The sequence below is a fragment of the Fringilla coelebs genome (assembly GCF_963513975.1).
Source record: "Fringilla coelebs genome assembly, chromosome: 1".
NCBI classification, from domain to species: domain Eukaryota; kingdom Metazoa; phylum Chordata; class Aves; order Passeriformes; family Fringillidae; genus Fringilla; species Fringilla coelebs.
Window position 1 is genome coordinate 22,382,753 of NC_140028.1, and position 15,965 is coordinate 22,398,717.

Consider the following 15,965-nt stretch of genomic DNA (forward strand, 5'->3'; position numbering starts at 1 on the left):
CATCTATTCGAACTGCTATTGCAAAGAACATTCTTCCAGCTTGTAGCCACAGCTGTATGATTTCCCTCTGAAATTTTCTACTGACACTTATTTCTTCTTAATTTCATCATAGAAAAAGCAACTCCTCTTCAGTTTTAAGGGTCCATCTTTCTCATTTGATGTCAGGATCTGCTGGCTTTGGCAAGGGAGAAAAAGGCATGAATGAATGCCTCACTGCACAGGAGGGACTTGTTTTTTCAAGCCAAGAATTTATAGCATTTGGTGTAAATCCCACAGAGACTCCCCAGGAATACAAATGACAATTCCACGTGCAGGTGGTGATTAAGTGGAAATCACGGGCAAAGCACATGTTCCTCATTTTCAAGAAAGGAACAAAAGCTGTCTAAGAGACATCTAGAAAGGATTACAAAGGCTTCATTTCTTTCTAGGCTTGGCCAATAATTCCTGGCAAACTCTCTGTATAAAGGCCTGAGTCCCTCAGCCCAGCAATGTCACTCTTCAAGGGGTGACTTGGTTTTCTCCCATGGCTCTCTATTGAGTCACAAAATGGTTGGAGCTGGAAGGAACCTTAAAGATAGGAAAAGGAACCTGAACATGAGCCAGTGTGTGCGCAGGTGGCCAAGAAGACAAGTGGCATCCTGGCCTGCATCAGGACTGGCATGGCCAGCAGGAGCAGGGCCGGGCGCTGTACTCGGCTCTGGTGAGGCCACACCGGGGCTCAGTTCTGGGCCCCTCCATCCAGGAAGGGCATTGAGGTGCTGGAGCGAGCCCAGAGGAGGACGAGGGAGCTGGGGAAGGGTCTGGAGCACAGGGCCTGAGCGGAGCGGCTGATGGGGCTGGGGGTGTTCAGCCCGGAGCAAAGGAGGCTCGGCTGTGACCTGACGGCTCTCCACAGAGGCCTGAGAGCTGGAGCCAGCTGGGGTCGGGCTCTTCTCGCCCGAAACAAGGGACAGCACAAGAAGGCATCGCCCCAGGCTGTGCCAGGAGTGGTTGGGGTTGGACATTAGGAGGAATTTCTTCACAGCAAAAATGATTGAACAAGCATTGGCATGTGCTGCCTAGGGAGGTGGTGTTGTCGTCGTCCCTGGGGCTGTTTAAGGAAAGTCTGCACTTGGCACTCAGTGCCAGGGCCTGTTTGGCGCGGTGCTGTTCGCTCCCAGGCTGCACTCGATGCTCCCAGAGGCCTTTTCCAATCCAATCGATCCTGCGGGTTGTTCCCACACGGGCCGGGCGCTGCGCCCGGCCGAGTTTGACCCGCGCCGCCCGCCGTACGCCGCTGCCCCCCGCGCATGCGGAGTAGCGGTGCCGCAGCGGGAGCGCGGCCGACGGCGCGGAAGGACCTTGGTGGGCACTGAGGTGAGGCCGCTCCCTGCTCCCGCCGCGGCTCCCGCTGGTCCCTCTCCCCGGTACTGCTTCCCTCTCACTTCCCTTATCATCCCCGTCCCTAGGGCCGCCAGCCGCCGCTCCCCGCTCAGCCGTGGCCCTGCGACAGCCCCGTGACCTCTGCGCGTCCCTGAGGGTGGCGGAGCCGGGCCCAGCCGTGGCGGCCGCAGCGCGGGGCTGGGGCGCCCTGGGTGCGGGGAACGGTGCGGGGCTGGTCCCGGCTCTCCCCGGTACTGCTTAGAATGTCTAGCCGGACAGCAGGCCTGGGAGGGAAAAGCCTGCGGGGAGCGCAGCGTTAGTGTGAACAGCGAAGGCCGGCCTTGATTCCACAAATACTGGCAATAAGGAGTGTAAGAACTGAAACTAGAATCGTGTCATGAATAGGTTGTCCTTGAATTTTGTCCCCTAAATATTCTGATTGGAAGGTCAAACGCACAGGACCACCGTTGCTAACATCGTGAAGATGATTCTTGCACAATACAAAAAGAATGACCTTCCTGTAGTACCAAACATTATTTTAAGCAGAGCTTCTCCCACAGTTCTCTTATTTCTTTTTTCTTTCAGGAAATCCAATCACCATGCCGGCTGCACTGTTGCCAAAGCCCCAGATGCGGGGCCTTTTGGCCAGGCGGATGAAGTTTCACCTCCTTGGGGCATTTTTGGTGTCTGTGGGGTCTGCAGCTTTGTACAAGGTGGGCTCTGTAGTCATTCAGTTATAAACTGGGCTCCTTGGAATATTTAAAGAATTCATAATATTTTTGTGTTGAGATTGGGTTGAGCTGTTCATCAGAAAGGTTTAGTGATGTATTTTTGTAAGCATCTTTCCAAAGCACAAATAAATCTTCCTAATCTTCATTTGAAGAAATGATGTGAATATTCTGGTCTTTCATGCTGTGTTCAAGGTCACGCAATTCCTGACGACTTGACCTTGAGTCTGCTAGTCCCAAAATGCTCTTGACCATTCTCAGCTGATGCCCATTAACCCAAGAGACTGTGCTTTGGTCTGCCACAGTTTCTGAGACTTGGGAGAGTTGTCCAAGTCTTACTTTATTTCTTGATTGATTTCAGGAAACTTGCTTTAAAGCAATTTGGAAAACTCATCCTTCACACTGAAGGTATCAGTGTGGCAAAACCCAATGTGGTCTTTCTGTCCTTGCTGTTGAGGTGTTGTGTGGAAATGGAGCATTATGTTTCCAGAAAAACACCCTTACAGGTTTGATTCCTGATAAAGAGCAGTACTTGTTCTTGTGTGCTCTTATTAAATAATTCTTGGATCTCATACACAAAGCAAAAAACACAGTGTGAATTCTTGTGGAAGAACTGCATCTTGGTTTCCTCTTTAACTCATGCATGTGTATTGGCAACATTTGAGTGCTCAGGAAGTTGTTGACAAAAGTGATGAGAAATTAAGTTAATTTCAGGTTTTTCACAACTTCTCGGAGCCACAAATGTCTGTCAGAAGGGATAAGCTCACACATGTACTTAACACATCTGTTGAGAGGTAGGCAAGCTTGTTTATGGTCAGACTTAGAATATAATTTTTTTAGCAGTCTCTGGGTCAGTACCTTTTTTGGCACCCCCATGTTAGCACACTGGTAAGGTGGCAGACCAGGTTTAGAACAGGTCACAAGGATCTCAGCAGCCATTTACTTTGTTCCATGTCAGCCGCTGTTGTACAAACACACCTTGGAATTTTTTTCAAGAATTTGGAAGCTTTTTGAGTATATCCCTGTGCTTCATTGTGACTGAGTGTCTGAGTGGCTCGGCAGTCTTGTAAAATTTTACCAGATGTAGTTGACTTACAGTGTAACTCAAATGTAGCCCTTCAGTGTAGGATGCCATTTTATCTGGAGTTATAGTTTTGCAGCTGCCCACAGGTACAAAATTTGCCATAATGATGTGTTTTATGTATAAATCAATTAGCAGGGAGGGTGTTGGACACTCTGGTATCAGTACAGATGGAGTGGTTTTGGATCTTGAAAGTGTGATGTGGTACCTTTTTTAAGGTTTTACTTCAGACATTTGTTCTCCTGACCAATGATCAGGTAGCCTGACCTCTGGGTTTTAACAGGAACAAAGGAATGTTTATTAATTTATTAGAGCTAAAGTCTTTTAGATGAATATCTACTGATAGACATTATGGAACTAACAGAAGAAAAATCTCTGTATGAAGCTTTGCAAACTTTAATTTTCTTGTGTTACTTTCCAGTTTGGAGTGGCTGAACCCAGGAAACAAGCTTATGCAGACTTCTATAGAAACTATGATCCCATGAAGGACTTTGAAGCCATGAAGAGAGCTGGTGTGCTTGAAAGTGCACCAGTCAAGTGTTGGTAAGCTGCGTCTGCAGGTAATGAACTTTACTGCATGACAGCAGGAGTAAGATGATTTCACTGAGTTGGTATGTTTCTGCTTGGAGGGGTCTTATTTTTTTTTTTTTCGAATTGAAATGGATTTCCAAAGAAAAAGGATACAAATTGCACTCAGGAGACCTCTGGGTAATAAAAATGTGAAGAAACAGGAGAACTGGGGTTTGGAGAATAAAGGCAGGATAGAAGCTCCTGAATACCTTTTGTGTAATTTGTTTAACTTGTGGGTACAGGAGACAAAGTGATGATGCCAGGCCTTTGCCCTCCTCACATAACCACAGAGAGGAGACAAAGCTCTAATGTTGAACTCCAAGATTTGCCTGATTCCACAGTTATGTTCGTGCTGTCACATCTTGAACTGCTTAACTTGGGCCTGTCTGTATCTTCTGCTTACATACTTGTGGTGGTACAGTGAGTGAGAAAATGGAGAGCCTGATTCTCTCTCATAGCATACATCTTAATGTAAGAAACAGAGACAGCTTATCATTTTGTATTTTGAAGTTGGTGAGGGGGGAAATACATCTATATACACCTATATATGTATTAAAAATCACAGTGGCATACAGCTCTGTGTTCTGATAATGACATTTTTGCCATACTGTATGAAGCTTGAATAGATAGAACTTTGTTCATAATACTCTTTTTTTTAAGCTGCCTTTTCTAGGAAAACTATCCAGCTTTGTTCTCCCTTGCTAGTAACACCAGGAAAAAAGTCTTGATTTCAACTGTGTTGTAGTTATTAATAACTGCACTCACTAAGCTGCACAAGCTGATGTGACAACTCAATAGAGTTCCTCCCCCTTTCTTGGTGCAAATTTTTTACATTGAGTTCTCTGCTTCTCCTAAAATGACTTCAGACTAATCTAGAATGATAGTTTTTCATTCTTTTGGAATGTTTTCATACTGTGATCATTACGTGATAATCTGTGGCTTTAATTATCCTGGCCAGCTGGATTTTCTCAGCTTGTTTGCATGAACAAGCAAGATTGAATAAAAGATTTGTACTTAACACTATGAACACTGAATTCTGTTCTATGACAATCTGGAACTATCTGGTTTCTGCTTAGCACAATTTTGTAAAAAAGCTCAGAGCTCCATTTCTTCTAAAACATTAGGAAAAAAGGTAAAAGAGCCTTGTGTCACTCCCAGCTTTTGGTAGTGTTTTGGGTTTTTTTGTTTTGTGAGAGTGCGATACTGCTGTTCTTTAGCTATGACTGCAACAAATATAAATAATGAAATTATAAATTTACCTGGTGTAAATCTTGGTAATTCTGCCTCTGATTCAGTTCTCTGGCTGTTTTATAGTCACTTTTAAACTTCTTTAGATACTGGAATTGCATCCTTTAGTCAGGTGGCCTTCATCAGTGTATTCTAAAGGGCCATCTGGTGGTAAAATCATTTGAAACAAACACTGTCAACAAGGATGCATGTTGAATATTTAATTCAAATCATGAGCAGGATTTATTTCTGTACAAATGGAGCTCCACTCTCAGCCTGTGTTTCCACTGGCAGCTTAAAAAAAATTGCACATTGTGTGCACCTGTTAAAATTAAATGTTTCCTAAACAATTTTTCCATTTCTTAATTGTATTGGCTCAAAAGAAAACATGGGAGAAAAATCGTCTTTTGTGATTTTGTTTGAATTGATGATGTTTCTTATTCTTTAGCCTGTTTGAATAAGAGCAGATACTTTGTGAGTCTTTCATAGTAGAAAGAGATTTTTTTTTGTGCCTGCACATAAATACAGAAGTAGAAGAATGGGAAAACAATGCCAGTGTTTCAAATGTTCTGTAAAGGCTGTAAAAAAAGGACAAGTACCCAGAACAGATTGAAGACATTTTTGTTTGCCTCAGAAGTTTAAATGTTAGCTATTTTGAATGTTAAGCCTTTTTTTGGTGTAGTTACCTGAAGGATACAGTGATCATGCACACTCTACATCTCCCAGTTTACTGCAGTATATCCTGTATGTGGCAGTAAATACAGTGGCTTAACCTCACTGAATACTCTCTGTGGAACCAGTGCTTAGGCCCAGAACTGAGGAGGGGGTCGGGTGGGCAGGAAGGAGTTCATTACTTATGGTGGTAGCATGGCACTCTAGACCAAGTTTGTTCCTGCTGGGCACCTCCCTGTGAATTCACACTTCTCCATCTGCTTGTTGTGGACTCTGGTGGTGATACTGGCAGTGGAAATGAGGTGAGGTATAAGTGTGAGGAGTATCTGGCATCTGCTGTTTGCTCAGCCATGGAATAAATGGGGAAGCTCAGAGTTTGGTGCTAACCACTTTCAAGACTCTTGTCATGGAGCACAGCTGGTCTTGGATTGTGTTCAGTATAATGGGGAGAAGCAATTCGAATTTGGTTTTCTTCCTTCCTTGGTAGGCTGCCTGCACCACTTGTTTCCTCTCTGGCTCCTATCTGAAAGCTGCATTCCTTTCTCCTGCAGACCCTCAGCAAGACTGATTCAGTTACCAGTGCAGCATATATAGTGAATCTGATGTGCTGTGCAATGTTGTTCCAGCTCTTGATTTGTTCCATGTTTCACTTCTGTTTGCCACATGAAGGGTGTGTGAAACTTCAAGCTCAGGAAATAACGGGGAATTCCTCTAGACTAAACTACTGCAGAAACATTTCTTTCTGCTGCTTTGCATTTGTACATACTAATATGTTTACTTAGAGCATGAAGTTTGTCCATCATAACTTAATGGGCTTTTTTTATCTTGCAGATTCCCTTCATTTCAAGAAGACTTGATGACTGAATCTTATTTGTTCTTTGAAGTGTAAAGTGCAAAGCACCACAGTGCATGGCACGCTCTAATGCAACTCAATAAATAAAATAAATATGTCAGTGACATTTAGTTCTCTTCATTAATGTAGAAATACTTAAAGGCTCAGGTACTGGGTGGGTGGAAAGTCTTCAGAACTTGCCCAAGATGACTAAGTCTGCCTTTCCTCCAGGAATTATTTGCATCTGTCTTTTGGCCAAATTCCACATTTGATAACACAGTATATCCCTAAGCAGTGACAGCTAGTTTGTCCCAGCTGCTTATGGGAATGAGCAAGAGGACAGATTGCAGGAAGGGAGAGGGTGGATTTCTGGAGGGGTCTGTGTTACCTCTGGCTTCACAAGGTGAGCTACCTTGAGACGAAAGAATTTCGCTAGGAATTCTGGAAATACACCAGCCAACCTTCTTGTCTTTTTCTGCTGTCATCACTGTATTGTCTTCCTCACATCAGCAAACTGTTACAGCAAGACTTACAGACTCTGCAAATGCCCATTCTTACACATGGCATATGACTCTAATTGGAAAAGGACTCCAAACTGCAGGCATGTTCCCATCTAATGGATGTACAAGAGGGAAGGGGGTACAGGCAGACAAAGTAAATATTGTAATATGGTAACAGAAATCTTGGCATGCTGCTTTTAGACATGTATCGTCTTTTTAATATCTGGAAGTAGTCAGCTGAGCATAGTTTGGATCCCTCCTACATTCTGTGCAGTCTGAGGCACGATGCTCTGTCTTGGGCCATGATAACCTGTCAGTGAGAACAGGCTTTGTCATTGCCTGTTGCTCAGGATGAAGAAGGTACTAGGACTGCAGCTTTTGTTTGCTAAATGTGGATACTTAGGAGAGCAGGCAAAAGCTGACTGCATGAAAGGAAGGAAGTCTTTGTATGAAGCAGCATGACAAATTAGGCCATCTGTGTTGTATTTGAAGGTCTTCGGTTCAAATCCTGTTTGGAATAACTCTTACTATTTTACATGGATCATTAACTACTTAACACTTAATAGGTATCCTTAAACAACATTTGGACTAATGAAAGCACATAAGTAATGTATGTGATCCAGAACATTTTATGGAGCAACATGGGATTTTCTTTAAACTTCCCATGCAGACAGTGCTTCCTTTAAGCAAAGAAAGAATTTGACATTAGTGATGCTGGGGAAACCATCTAGTAATCAAAATACCCCAGCTCCTATAAATGTAAACCAGAGCTTAACAATAGCAAATGATACCCATTTATCTTCCCAATGCATAGTATAAACAGTGTATGCCATTAAGTACTGACTAACATTTTCTCAGGCCTGTCTGCAGGTTTAAATAGCCAGGGGTCTTCAGTCTTACTGACAGCTTCAGAGGCAAAGAAACTTGCTACTGCCAGGTGTGCAGGTTAATAGACATGACTTCCCTTGTTGGTCTAGGCCCTGTATTCTTCACAGTTGCTATGAATTAATTTACTGTTGAATTCTTAGTTTCTTTTAAGCGGTTGTAGCCAGCAGCAGTTATTGCAGTCTGTGTTCCTTCAGCTACCAGCTCATGTGATTTAAAGAAATGAGAGTTTTGTGACTGAAGGCAATTTTTGACAGATACAGCAAGCTCAGGGATGTCTCTGGCTAAAAGTATTTAACAAAGGAAGCTGAGTTCTAACTTCTGTGGCTGTGCTTTGAGAGTCTGCAGGCTGCAATTGTTGCTTTCTGGATGCAGTCTGGTTTCAGACTGAATGCAAGGCAAGTACTTCCCTTAAGCAGGCAATGCCAACCAACCCACAGCTTGCTTTCCTCTGGAGTAGGAAGGGAGTGCAGAGCTGGATACCTAACCTGCTTTTCTGAAATCAGCACCAACCCACCAGTTTTCCCTTTTTTTTTTTTTCTTCCTTTTAAAAATCTTTTGCCTTTGCCAGCAAGAGTTCAGCTAATTCTATCATACAAAGAATTGGAGTGGGACATAACATAGTACAAGACCTGTGAGTTAGACCCTAATCAGTTGCTTGTTACAGGGCATTCTGTTTCCAGGCGATGCAGAGCTGAAAAACATGCTTGGCTGCTTTTGGAGATTATCCCAAGTGTCTGAAGGTTTTTGCTATATTTATGTATGAAATGATATATAAAAAGGAATTATTTGAACTGAACTGCTTTGGGAAAGGTCTTGCCTGACTATGGCTTCAAATTTTTTGGCTAGCTTACTTTATTCTGGAGTGTTTGAGGAGTGAGTGATTGTTCTGGAAGCAAACTAAAAAGATAGACTTGAAGTTGTGAGCTCTCCAGGTCTAAAGAGCGTTATGAGAGTAGGCATGTTTTAAGAGTACACATTGCACTGCTTTAGCAGCTAAGTACAGGCAGCTGCTCTTTGGACAACTTTGTTTTCATAGTTCACACAGCTCATATGTAGGAGAGGTTGATTTATGTGCCGTCCCCACTCGTTTCCATACATGTGGTCAGAAGGGGGAGAAAGAACCTGCCTAATGCAGTAAAGATGCAGCTCTATTCACTGAAGAAAAGTGTAATTTAAGCAAGTGTTTATTCCAGGAGAATGTAATTCAGGAAAAACACAAATGAATCTTAAAAAAATGGCTGAAATCTACAAACGTTTAGAAATGAAACTGCTGTTCCTCATTTTATACAGGTGTGTTTGCATCCCCTTGGCTTGTCTGTGTACTCCATAAATAAGGAACAGATTAGTCTAATTGAAATGGTGAGTACAGTGCTGTTTTGATTCAGTTAGTCACAAAAGCATAAAACTTTTCAGCACACATTTTTGGCAAGCTAGTCACCAGTTTTTGCTTCCAAAGTATTGTCATGATCTATTGCATTTTCTGGTACACTACAAAGTCCAGTGACCAACTGGATCTAATGAGGCCCTCATGAAGCTTGTACATCAGTCTTGTCATTGTCCTACACCTTGTAACCAAATGAATAAACAGCTCACAAGAACAAGTATTACAGGAATAGCTTTATTATCTTTAAACAATTTAATTATATTACAATTTATCCATCAATATGCAAAATTAGAGGTATTAAACAACTTCCATAAAATACTCAGGAATGAAGCACATGTGTGTATATACATATACATTTTTAAACAGTGTTATTTAAACAGTGACTATTTAATGACTAAGTTATTAAATCATTGGATGAAATGTTGATAATGGATGGGCTTATTTCACAGTCAGAAAAGGACAACGCAGACCCCAGCCTCCTTTATTCTCAGTAGAGGAGAGACACAGCTTTTAGAAATACCTTTTAACAAAACAGAACTCAAGAGAAAAACATTGCAGTTACTACATTCTTATTTGCTGTGCATTTGGTCATATCAAGTATGCATAGAAGTTATTAACTATAAAGCATATGCTCCAAATGGTGATCACATTTTATTCCAGTTTTTGACTCCAATTCCAGCCATGTTCAGGAATCTCCAGACATAATTCATTTTGGTAAGCATACAGAAAATGAGAGAAAAGTTAACACGCGTAGCTGGAAACCAAGTAAGCTTTTGGTTTTAAAATGAAACTGCCATAGCCAGATTTGGTGTATAAAGTCATCTAACTGTGCCCAGAGACTGATTTCTTGTCTACTACAAGAAATGCAGATGTTTAACATATATTTGTAAGTGTATTGTGATGGCATCATTAACTGTTAATGTAATTGGTGCTTGTGGGTCAATAGTTTTCAATCAATTAAAAAAAATCTCACTTTGCTTAGTACATATTTGAAAGGCCACATTTCTAAATATTCCTGGTTTTATCAGTTTGAAGATGATAAGCATAAAATGAATTAGGGCTGAAGGGAGCATATACAATATAGTGGTGGCAGATCAGAAATAAGCAAGACCCCACAAGGTGTACTTAGCACCTGCACATCTGGGTTACATTGAGCTTGGAGATTTTAAGGAGACAGCTCTGTTTCTTCAATTTTTGAACTGCATGTTACTGGCTTCCAGTTAATGAGCAGACAACCCACGATCATACATACACTGAAAGTACTTCTGAAAATCTGATGGTGGATAAAATAAAGTTTCTGTATACAGACAGTTTTAAAAATAAAGTCATGTTGTAGTTCATGTTTTGTTCTCCAAACCACACAAAGGCACTAGTTTACATTATGGACTAATGTCCTGCAGAACTTCAGTCAAATAGAGGAAGCTATTTTAAGGTTAAAGTGGTGCTAAAACCCAGCTGTCACTAGTAACTTAAAACAGCCACACTGGGTTTTTCAGATTTAGTGGGGGAAAATGTTTTGCCTCAAGACGCACATGTTGGGGGAGTGTGGGTGTGGGGGGAAAGGCTCAGCCTTGAGCAAGTTTTTACAGCTGAGTTATAAACCTGGTTTATAACAGAAACTGGCAGACCCTAAAATAAGATAGAGAGGTATTGATACACATTTCTGTGTGTGGTAAAAACGTCCATATGCACGTAATTTTTCCCCATTCTCTAATTTTTGGGTATTGAAAAGAAAAAGGATTTTGATTAAGCTGTAGTCCAAGGCTGTTCCTTCTCACTTTATTCATTTGCCAGAACACTTTCCTTCCAGCACTAGTATTTTGGCTAGGAAGCAGGAATGTTGTCAAGATTAGAAAAGCTATTGGGCTTTGTTATCAATTTCTACCTCCTCAGCAATTACATGCATCTCTACTTGATGTAGGTTTCTGCAGAGAAAGCATTGCTTTCAGACTGGTACGCCATTACTACACGCACCAGAAATAACTATTAATTAAATCCTTTCCTCAAGGCTTTATTTTTCACCATGGTGAATTTGCTGATGAATACCTGGGCAAAATTTGGATCAACTACATACTGATAGGTTTTTGTTATAGTCAGGGGCTGCTCAGCAGCCACGGTTTGCGGGGCTGGCGCTGCGGCGGTGCTGGGGGCCAGGTGACAGGAGGCCTTTGTGATGTACTCCACCAGGCGGTTGTACTGCTGCTTCGACAGCCGCTCCCTGGCGCCCTCGGCCTGGAATCAGATAAGATACAATAGTTACTGAGTGTTCCACAGTAACTGAGCTGAGCAGCAAGGAGGATAACTTCCACATTTCTCTGAGAAAAATCTTCCTGCCTGAAATCTTAAAATAGTTTAAAGGATTTTTTAAATCATGAATGTTCTCCCATAGTTGAGTTCTTGGTGAATTAATCCTCTCCTCTGCTGTTTTGGACTTCTGAGAAGCTCTAACTCTGCCACAGAAAATCTTTTGAGAATTGGTCAAGAGTAGAACTTTACAACTCCTTGTATACAGCAAAGGCATTGAAATCCCTTTTAGAAAAATGTCAGTAACTCTTGGCAAGGCTTATCATACAGAAATTCTATTTAGCTAAAATATTTTAGTCTTTAACTTACTTAATTTAAAATGAAGACTAGAAGCTACTTTCCAGGTGAATATTCTATGGCAAGATATATCCATCTGCTTCTGGGAACAAAACCCATCCACATAAGGACATTTTTCTAAACAAGAGGGTTTTACTAAAGATGATTTGGGCATTTTGTTTCTGGAGATGACATTAAGGGATCTGTGTTTTGCAGGCTGAAATAGGTAGAGGTTGTTTAAGATTCTAGCAAGAGGAATGCAAGTGACCTACCCTAGTGGGAAAAAATACAGTAAAGCAAATACTGCAATCTATCATATGGCAACCAGCAAAACTATTATCCAGAAAAGCTATGGGCAAACCTGGCTTTGGAAGATCAATCTGCTGTGCCCTTGTTTTTGAAGAACTTGAAAATGACTATGACTAGCTTGAGAAGGCAAGGCAAACAAGGAGGCATCAAGCTGGTAGCATGGTCTCAAAAAAATTGTATTTCAGAAATCCCACCATGGACACTATAGTAGTATGACAAGCTAAGCCATTCAGAATAGAAGTTACTTCCGAAATATAACAATGAAGAAAAAGGCAGCAGCTGTAATAGGGCTAGGATTTGATGCTTCCTTATTTTACACTCGGAAAATTGCTGACCAGTTTAATTTTTGTAGGATTCATGCTAAAGATTAAAGACTGCTATCTTCTGCCTGTCTTTCAGGGAGTTTTACAGGTCTTGCTAGATAGAATGATATTTTCAAACAGTGCCATTAGATTCTATTTAACATCCACAATCAGTATCTTGTCATGTCTCTGGACTGCAAGACTCATTTAAATATCTGCTGCTTATTTGAAGAAAGAATTAATATGATTGATAGATAGTGACAGGTGTCACATTCACATGAAAAAAGTCCCCTCTGTTTTTTTTACTATGCCTTTGGAGATGGATTTGCTGCTCAGTGAGTAAAAACACTCCTGTTTTCAATCATCATCACAAAATTGCTAAAGGAAGCAGGCTCATGAACAAGCTCAGAAGTTTAAGGTTGAAGCCTATGCCTAGAAACTGTGGAAATGATGAAATGGGCAGAGGAAAGGCTTGTTTCCATGAACGACCTTAAGGCAGGGAAAAATCAGACGGCAGACTGCTGCAGCAGACTCCCTGCTAACGGTGGAGAACGGTGTCTGAACCACGACTTTGGTCTGGTGGCTCAGTGAAAGTATCTCAGCAGTTAGTCTGTTTCAGCAGTTGAAAGGAGAGAAATATACTGAAGTACCACCTATGTAAACTGGATTTTAAGTTACAGGGTAAATCTTGCATGTAGGTGGCTTCACACTTTTTCCTGATTTCTCACAGGGAGGTAAGCCCAGGGACAGCTGGGTTCTGCCTCCACATTGACCAGAAGATCCTGCTTACCAAAGGAGATGGAAATGGTGCTGGTATCCTACTCATCTACTTTTGCAAACCCATTCTTCATTAAGGCCCAGGCCATTTTCCACAGATACAGCATAATTATTCAGTAGGAAATATTAACTATGGTTGGATGGTCTTCCAAAGTAACTGGGACCCTGCTTGCTTTTAGATGACTTCATCTGTAACTAAGTGTCTGCTTCTGCAGCCAGTTTCAGTTTGGCTTATATTTTCAAGACAAGAAAAATTTGGAATTGATGTTATCTTACATTTTTTCCTAAATGGGACCTAAGATTGTCACTAAGTGCCCTCACTTGCTGCTTTGGACATTTATCATGTTAATATCCAGATCACTCAAGGATTCAAAACTTGACAGAGGCTTGCTTAATGCACCTCCTAGAGGAACATTAGAGATATCATGTCCCTTCATACTACAAGGCCATACTTTTGGGTTAAGAACTCCAGTATTTTTCTAAAATTTCTCCCATTATGGTTTATAATGAATAAGCCTTCAGCAATTCTAACTCCACAGCAGCTACAACACCTGTGCTGTGCAGTCCAGATGGGTGTAGCACTGATCTCCTCCTATGTGCACACTGACTAAGGAGATCCAGCTCTTTAGGATTTTTTTTCATTGCTTTGAGAAATCCAAAGATTGGTTTTGAGCTCGAAAGATGACAACACATAGGACAATTAATAAAAAATAAATCTGGAATATCTGAAATTCCAGGGCCCTTCAATTTTTTCTTGTCTTCTTGATGTCAGGAGCTATACCAAGAGCAGCTGGAAGAGCAGGACTTTTGAGTTTGACATCTGTCTGGAAACAAGCAGTGTCTCAATTACTTTGGAAGATAATCCAAATACAATTAATGCTTCCCTTTCAATAACAAACTTGTCAGTGCCAGAGTTTTTAAGAATCCATCCAGGCTATTCCTATCCAGATGGATTAAGTTTTATGTTGCGGAGGTGAACAAGGCATCAGGCAAACCTATTGCTGAAGGAGTCAAAATGTGCTCTATAACATCTCTGGTGATTACAGCTGTAGAATAACTCATGTTTTGTTTCTTAACTGTTCCAAGAAGTTGAGGAGAGGGAATGAGAGAAACTGTTTTGGGCAGAGCTGAAACAAAACTTTTGGCAATTGTTTTTGTGAGCAGTAATGCAAAAAAGTGGATTTTTATAGCCTTGAAATTAAATGTTTCAATTTGTTATATTATTTCTAGCATCTTTGACTAAACTAACCAGAAAAATAGACATAACTTTTATTGGTAACATTAGCTCTGTTTTGCTAAACTCGAAATAACATTTTGATTGACCTGATTGGGCATTTTCCAGCTAAAAATTGAGGCCATCTTTGCAAATGCCATCGTGCACAGACATGTCTGCACTTCAGCTGAGGACACTTTCAGTGCAACACAATGGCCTACTATTAATACTGAGGAATTGTGCCTATTTAGGCATCACTCTGCAGCTTAGAGGCTGCTCATCTGCAAGTCACAACTTGCTCCTCCTAAGGTTCCTTTTCCTAATCACATCTGAAGACTCTGTAGAAGCTCTTGTCAGGAAGCTGAAGGGAAGCTCTGGCTCCTATCAGCACCAGTGCTGCATGAGACACCCAGACCACAAATTCAGCTGCAGAAAGGAAATCACCAAGTATGAGATCTCCCAATCCACTAAAAAACTCATAGCAAATATTAATTACAAAACACTCTAAGTAATTACTAAAACTGTGTATGAAGCTTTTTGGAATCTTTTACTGTGTAGCTGCCTTAGCTGCCTTAACATAAAAATATTCAAATTTTTTTATTCTGTTTCTTTCAACTGCTCTTCCTCACAGCACATTTCTTTAAATTTTTACAAGAATTTCAGTATCAGTATCTGCACTCTGAAGGAATGTTTTGCCAGGTCTGTTTTGTACATCACTCAACTTTTGCTGTCTTGCCATCACTGACTTGGCTCCACCTGGGACACAGGCACTTTTCCCAGCTTTTCCCATGGCATTTTCACTGTGTTCTCAAGAGCCTGTATCAGCAAAAGAGATGCTGCACTCAGGCTGGGGGCTCAAGGCTTACGGCTCCTAGAGCTGCATTGCTGCACCACTTGAGCAGGACTCCCATATTTTCATTCAGAACTTCAGAAAAAAAAGATGGATTTGGTCCAGTACCTCCAAAGGAGGATGTTATGAGCGTGCGTGTGTGGGAACATTGGACTCCACATGTGCCATGCAGGGCTGCTCCGTGCATTCAGGAGCCCCACCTGCCCATAAATCCTACACACTCCCAGCTGCAGCAGCTGTGGGGGCTAGAATTAGGCTCCCTATCCCTTGCCTTCCCTTCTCCCAAACAGGCAGACCCTCTGCACCCTTCATCACCCACTTGCACCAAGCTGCCCTTCCCCCACAGCAGCAGCCTTCTCCTTACCCCTCAGAAAGCCAGATGCAAAGACAACACTCCAATCCAATTAAAAAAATACCTGGGCTGGTGCTAAAGTTAGGGTTAGGATAGGCTGAGTGCATCCAGTGCCTTAGTGAAAAAAACTTTTCTTCTTCTTCCCTCCAGGACATAGCTCTGGACTGAGCAGCACAGTCTGGACTCTGACAGTCTGATGTGCGCCTCCACCAACCACTCAGCACTCAGGGACAAAAAAAGCTGAGCTTTGCCCATTTGCTTCACAATTTAAGTAATCCCTCATGTAGCTTTGTGGTGAGAGAAGGCAACTTCAGTCAACAGTTCTCTGTGAGACTGAG

General features: G+C 41.8%; 2 protein-coding genes across 4 annotated transcripts in view; one reads left to right on the forward strand and one right to left on the reverse strand.

Annotated features, from left to right (window-relative positions):
• Positions 1–1,220: 1,220 nt before the first annotated feature.
• Positions 1,221–6,597, forward strand: COX6C (cytochrome c oxidase subunit 6C). Of its 3 annotated transcripts, none has more exons than XM_084221007.1 (4): positions 1,221–1,356; positions 1,948–2,075; positions 3,593–3,731; positions 6,472–6,597. In XM_084221007.1, the coding sequence occupies exons 2-3, from the start codon at positions 1,962–1,964 to the stop codon at positions 3,716–3,718; spliced, it is 240 nt and encodes a 79-aa protein (XP_084077133.1). In that variant the 5' UTR covers positions 1,221–1,356; positions 1,948–1,961; the 3' UTR covers positions 3,719–3,731; positions 6,472–6,597. The 3 variants fall into 3 exon arrangements, with proteins under 3 accessions (XP_084077133.1, XP_084077135.1, XP_084077134.1); XM_084221009.1 differs by having other exon boundaries at positions 3,593–3,714; XM_084221008.1 differs by having other exon boundaries at positions 1,283–1,406.
• A 2,926-nt stretch (positions 6,598–9,523) lies between these two features.
• Positions 9,524–15,965, reverse strand: part of VPS13B (vacuolar protein sorting 13 homolog B) — a 430,474-nt gene continuing 424,032 nt past the window's right edge. Inside the window, 1 exon segment of the mRNA XM_084211579.1 lies at positions 9,524–11,476. Coding sequence (XP_084067705.1) covers positions 11,231–11,476 — 246 coding nt within the window. The 3' untranslated portion in view covers positions 9,524–11,230.

What these genes read in the sequence shown, in the direction of transcription:
- COX6C (XM_084221007.1), top strand. Translation starts at nt 1,962, where the DNA reads ATGCCGGCTGCACTGTTGCCAAAGCCCCAGATGCGGGGCCTTTTGGCC. An exon ending in GGTCTGCAGCTTTGTACAAG is followed by an intron (nt 2,076 to 3,592) that starts GTGGGCTCTGTA and finishes GTTACTTTCCAG; the next exon opens with TTTGGAGTGGCTGAACCCAG.